This window comes from Notechis scutatus, chromosome 3 (assembly GCF_049901735.1).
Source record: "Notechis scutatus isolate UNSWTSFEM ecotype Mainland chromosome 3, rNotScu1.2, whole genome shotgun sequence".
Classification (NCBI taxonomy): Eukaryota; Metazoa; Chordata; class Lepidosauria; order Squamata; family Elapidae; genus Notechis; species Notechis scutatus.
In genome coordinates, this window is record NC_142011.1 from 90,131,788 (window position 1) to 90,138,144 (window position 6,357).

At 46.1% G+C, this 6,357-nt stretch overlaps 1 protein-coding gene across 2 annotated transcripts in view; it reads right to left on the reverse strand.

The window, feature by feature from the left end:
• The window catches only part of COL11A1 (collagen type XI alpha 1 chain), a 272,464-nt gene extending 269,878 nt beyond the window's left edge, over positions 1-2,586 (reverse strand). For both annotated transcript variants that reach the window (XM_087960746.1, XM_087960745.1), the window contains exon 1: positions 2,039-2,586. In XM_087960746.1, coding sequence (XP_087816872.1) covers positions 2,039-2,159 — 121 coding nt within the window. In that variant the 5' untranslated portion in view covers positions 2,160-2,586. The remainder of the gene's footprint in view (positions 1-2,038) is intronic.
• Positions 2,587-6,357: the final 3,771 nt, after the last annotated feature.

Below are 6,357 nucleotides of genomic sequence, written 5' to 3' on the forward strand. Positions count from 1 at the left end.
TCTGTGCCCACAGCTTTATTTCAGAGCAGGCCAGTAGGGGGCAGATAGACAGGCTGAGGTGACTGACAGGTCCAGTCCAAGAGGTGAGCAGGAACCCAGAGGCTGAATGGGAGCTTTCAGAAAGCATCTTTCTCCTCTCCTTGGCGCTTAAATGGTTGAGCCAATGAAAAGAAGCATCCAATTCAGAAAAGCACGAAGTACTTTTAAAGGGAAAATTGTTTCACTGGAGTTAGAGTCCTCATATTACCATGGCTTTGGGATCCAGAAGGAAGGAAGGAAGGAAGGAAGGAAGGAAGGAAGGAAGGAAGGAAGGAAGGAAGGAAGGAAGGAAGGAAGGAAGGAAGGAAGGAAGGAAGGAAAGAAGGAAGGAGGGAAGGAAGGGCACACACTATGCAATAACTTCAATAGATTTCACTGGACAGAAGTTGACAAAGAAAGCAGTCACAAGGCAAATCTGTATAGAATTGAAGGAAGGGATATAAGCAAATTGCTATAATACCAGACTTGGGGAAAGTGCCTCTAACCTCCACATCATGGATCCCAAGTATCTGGTTTAGAACACATTCAGCTTATTATAAATGGGACTGTTTCCCAATATGCCTCTCCCTGTAGGGGGAAAATGTATTACTATTTTGTCGTCTTCCCCTCAAGTCTCTTCTTTCCCCCCCTCCTCCCTCCCTCCCTCCCTCCCAATCTCCCTCCCCCTTCGCCCCCTCTTTTTAAACGATCTTCTTAGTAAGTTCCAACATCTGCAGCTCCAAAAACTGCAGACTAACACATGCCCACCTATGGGACCATTCATTCCACTCTGCCCCTTCTGCCAAAGATGCACCTAAGGGGAGGGAGGAGTTTCCTGCTGCTCTGTGCATTGCCCTCCTGTTTCAGCTTTGCCACGTAAGCTGGCTAGAGAGTCAATGGGGACTTTGGGGCAGACAACCGGAGAGTTGGGGGCAGGTAAGGTAATATTTGAGATGGGTTAAAATAAACCCTTGGCCTCTCTGAATGTGAATATCTCAGCTTCTTCTGAAGTCTTCTTGTCAGCTACCCCACTGCACACCAGATGAGCATCTCTGCATCGCTCAAAAAAAGTTCTCAAGCAAGTCAAGGACAGATCAAGCAAGGAGTTATCAAGACATTTCAGGATCCAAGCTAGAAAGAGGTCTGGGTCAACTTGAAATAATTCTCTTTTTTAAAAAAGAAGAAGAAGAAGAAGAAGCAGCCTGTGGATTTTGTAGTCAAAGTGTGGCCCATCTATGAAAGCTAACCAAGCCCACCCCTCTGCCCCTCCCTTCTTTTCTTCCCTTTGGCCAAATGTGGGTGAATTCACTCAGTTCAATCATCTCAACAAGGAGGTGGTGGGAGGGAATTTGCCCAAGCCATCTCTTTACCAGTTTGAAAACTGGCCGACCATCGCAAAAAGTAAGATTTTTCTTGCTATTCAAAAGATTCCCTTGCCGTCTTCTCGGGTTTCAGTTCTTTTCCATTACTGCATTCAGCAGCCCACCTCCTCCTTCCCATTCTCACTTTGCCCTCCACAGCGCTTTTAAAAACTGGGCGGGGACGGTCTTGGAGATACACGGACCGATCCTATCTCTGGGTTTTCTCTCGAGAAATCAAGTTTATTGAACTTAGTTGGACGAGCAGAACTGGGGAGAATTTGGATCTTCCTTAGGTTCTCTCCCCAGCATCCTTCCATACGCTGAAGTCAAGGGAGCTGCTAATTCGAACTAAGGAGCAGCCGTGGTCCGGGGCTCCAGTGACGGGGCTCAATCAACAAGGGAGAAAAAGAAATCCCCGGAGCATACACAGAGCGCTCCCCAACCCAATCAGCGAGCAGATCCCAGAATCATATCTGCACACACTCCCATTCATTTCAGGGAATGTGACCAGGGAGACAGAGGCAGGTTCGATTCCCCCCATCTCACTTGTTAAGGTCAACTTAGAAATCAGGGGCTGCGACCTGCCCTGATGTCGCCTCACCCCAGTCCCATCTCTTCTAGCCGGGGCTTATGGGGTGGGGGGCTCTTGGCTCTCTTACCTCCTCGAACTTCCGCAGCTTGGATCAGAAGCGCTGCCGAGACGAGAAGAGCGGGGAAAGCCGAGTCCCAGAACCGCCGTTTCGTTTTCCACCTGGTGGACCACTGCCGACTCCTCTCCATGGTTCGCTCCCAACACCGGGCGCGCCAACGGCGACCCGCCCGCCTTCGCCGGGGACCCACTTCGCCCCCCCTCCTCTCCGTCCGGCTCGCCCGCCGCGGCCGCCTCCGTCCCGCTTGTATTCCAAGAGACGCTCGGCCTCGACTCCCTTAGGAACCCATGGAGAGCCCAAGGACGACTAGGCTGCCCCCACCCCACAAAAAAAAAAAAAAAAAAAGCCCGCTCCCGGGAAAAGTGCCGGCTGAGGCGACTTCGGATCGGCGCTGCCGCCTTCTTAACCAGAGCCCGGATCCGGCCCTTTAGAGTCGCCTCTCCAGACCGAAAAGGAAGAGAGGGGCTTCAATCCATACGCGAGGAGCGCAGCATCTCCACTGAAGGCTGCATCCCGAGAAGGGGGCTGGCCAAGAGGCGCACCGGGAAAGCGGCCGCGGTAGCGCAGGGCGAGCGAGCGAGCGAGCGAGAAGGCGGGCGGGAGGACGGGCGGCCCCCTCCTCCTCCTCCTCCTCCCCCGCCCTCCCATTCTATCCTCTCCCCCACCCACCCCTCCTCCTCCTCTTCTCACCCTCTAGGGGAGTCTAAAATTGACAGGGAGGATGCCGGGCACAAACCAATGGGAAGTTTCCTTACAACTCGAAAGCCACGCCTGCCGCCCGCCCGCCCCCCCCTTCACCCACGAACTCTCGACCTCGCGCTCCCAAAGAAGTCCGTTCAGGTAAGCGGCGGTTGTGGTATGGCACCCCCAAAAGAGCCTTACACCCCCACCCCACCCCTCGCCGCCCAAGCGTTCTTCCCATGACGAAGACCTTCAGTCAACGTGAAGCGAAGCAGAGTCGAACTCTTGGGCCTCGTCCCCCCACACAACTGCCCCTCGCTTACCTTTGTTTATTCAGTATTGGCCTCCGTGGTCAAGGGAAAAAGCCGGCTGTAGGATACATAGAGCCCAGGAGATGCTTTTGACTTTTGGCAAACCATCAAGGAAGGGGGTTTATGACAAGATCTCTTGAAGCCCAGCTGGAAACGACTTGCTGGACTTGGAGGTTGTACATGTGACCCGGATCCTAACAGAAAGTGCTTTTCAGCATGCACCCCTTTGCGGAAGTAATTGTAGGAACGTGTTAAAGGGGGACAGGGAGATGTGACACTGTCTTTCATTTTTTAGGAATTAAGTGCACAGAAAGCCTAAAACTGCCCTTAGCTGCAGGTGCTTCAGAAAGTTGGATGAACATGTGTATAGGCATGGTTGTATACCCATAAATGTTCTCCTGATGCTAGACGACCCAGGAAAATAATGAAAAATGTGTTTAGACAGTTGGCAGATAGGATCTAATAAGGTAGTCCTCAACTTATGACAACAACTGAGCCCCAAATTTCTGTTGTCGAGTGAAACTTTTATTAAGTGAGTTTGTCCCATTTTACTATCTTTCTTGCTGCAGTTCTTAAGTGAATCACTGCAGTTGATAAGCTAGTAACCCACTTGTTAAGTGAATCTGGCTTCCCCATTGACTTTGCTTTGCAAAAGATGATCACATGATCATGCAACGGTCATAACTAGGAACCAGTAATCAAACATCTGCATTTTGATCACACGATCATGAGGATGTTGCAAAGGTCGTAACTGTGAAAAGTGGTCATAAGTTACATTTTTCAGCGCTGTCGTAACTTTAAACAGACTGTTATAAGTCAAGGACTACCTGTATATCAGCCTCAGTTATTCACGGGAAGAACCACGGAAATCCTAACATCACAATTAGGAAAAAATGTCCCACTTAATTCAGCACAATTAATTTGTTGCGATGCTTTGGCTGTCTGTAAAGCACAACATAAGAATGGCAGTGCAAATAATACACAGCAGATTCCAGCAACAATACTATGAAGAAATACAGCCCCATCTGAACCTATTTAGCCAGGAGTCTCACTGAACTCTTAGAAGTTAACATTCTGAGCTTAGAATGATCTTTTCCTTCTTATATAAACAATAAACTATATACTATATACATTGCCTGAATGTATGTGTGTATGTGTATATGTATGTATGTGAAAACAGGATGATCTTGGGAACCGGTATAGTCTAGTGGCAGAGGTCTCCAAACTTGGCAACTTTAAGACTTGTGTACTTCAACTCCCATAGCTATGCTGGCTGGAGAATTCTGGGAGTTGAAGTGCACAAGTCTTAAAGTTGCCAAGTTTGGAGACCCCTGGTCTAGTGTTTGAAGCATTGGAAAGGGATTGGAGAAATTCAGGTTCAAGTCATGCTAAGACATTAGGCAAGTTTAGCGCAGTCTTTCTGAGTCCAGCTTACCTCACAGGGTTATTAATTATGTGGCTAAAATGCAAGCAACCTGCCTTAAGTTCTTGGAAGAAAGGCAGGATAGAGATGGCTACATAAATATGAATAAATGCATACACATAAATAGGGGTTTATACCTCTACTAATGTTACTGTCCCTAAAAGTTCAGCACAATCATGCCCCACAATCATGGTTGTTGGGATAAGAACTGCTGAAAAGAACTGATTTGGGATGATGAAGGATGTCAAAATGGAAAACTCTGGTCCATGGGCACAATTCACTAAGACTCCTTTCTCCAACTTGCACCCTCTGGGTGTGACATCCAAGGAATTGTGTGGTGTGTTCTACACTGAAGACGGGATAAAACATCAAAACAACAGATCTTTTTCTTTAAGTGTTATTTTATTGATCTGGTACTTACGCTATAATTTTCTTTCCAATCAGTGATTTGTTAATGTAATCCATAATAATATAGATCTCTTCTAGACTTATGTGAAAACATCAATGGAATTTATACCTTACCTTGGTAATTAAGTACATTTCAACGAAGGAGAATATTTGTAGCTCACGGTTGACACGAGGGGTCCTTGGTGCTCTCTGAGCTTACTCATTTTCTTGCAGGTGTTCCATTACCCAAACTAGGTAATATCATCTATGCTCACTTTATAATACATTACAATCATTTACAATATCCAAGTAGGTAAATGTGTTTTCTTAGGACATATAAAAGAGAGAAATTGATCTTTGGAGACAACTTCTAAATTATTAGATCAGAAATTCCAAAACTACAGACTTTTCGGGGAAGATCAGGTAAGTATCTATTTGCTGATACATTTTTTTTTTCATTTCTCCTTATGTGACAGTTTTACATCTTCTTGAAAAATACTTTTGCAGAAGGTTGGTTAGAAAATGACTGTCAACCTAACCGGGGAGGGAGGAGATTATTTGGAGTCTAGCCACCTTCCTCTTCTCCCCACCCATGAATGTTTAAGTGCTTTCAGCAAGATGCAAAATAGTTGAGCAAATTCTCTGCCTAGGTCATATGTTTCATGGAAACACACAAAAAGGCAGAGAGCACATAGTCACTTCAGCTGTCTAGTGCAGAAAGAAAGAGAATTAAGTACATTTCAACAATGTGAAGCGAATGTGTCCATGTGTTGTAATGGACCAGTCTGATCATAGTCTTGGTCGCCCATCCCGACAAGAATGAAGAAAATAATTCAACAAGAAATAATCCAATTCAAAACACAGGTGTGAGTGCACATGTGCACACACGTATACAGAGCATTGGATAAAATTTCCTGAGCCACCTGTACAAGGTCTGCAATCAGCAGGATTCCACATTTATGATACCTAATGGGGTTATATCCATTGTTTTCTCAAATTTTATTGTGAATAAAATACATATCTGCCAAAATCATCACTGTTCCTTTTTCAAGTATCCCGCATAATGTCCCAAAGAAAAGAAATGAATGTGTTGGATCGCCTGAATGTTAAAACCACACTCTAAGTACATTTACTAGAAGGTCAGTTCCCTGAGGTCAAGAAATTTAGAGGATTGAGCCTTTAGGACTGCAAGAATCTGAACTTTTGATTTCGTTTCTGAAGAACAATGTGGTCAGTGCTTGTATTAGTGCAAGAGTTAGGTCCAGTGGTAGGATTCAATTTACTACCGGTTCTGTGGGCGTGGCTTGGTGGGCGTGGCAGGGGAAGGATACTGTAAAATCTCCAGTCAGAGATGGTATTGGCCGGTTCTCCGAACTACTCAAAATTTCCACTACCGGTTCTCCAGAACTGGACAGAACCTGCTGAATACCACCCCTGGTTAGGTCTAACATCAAAATAACTAATTATCTTTTTCTAACTGTTCCTCCACAGAGACGTTCTGGAGCTAACACCCAAAAGACATGATG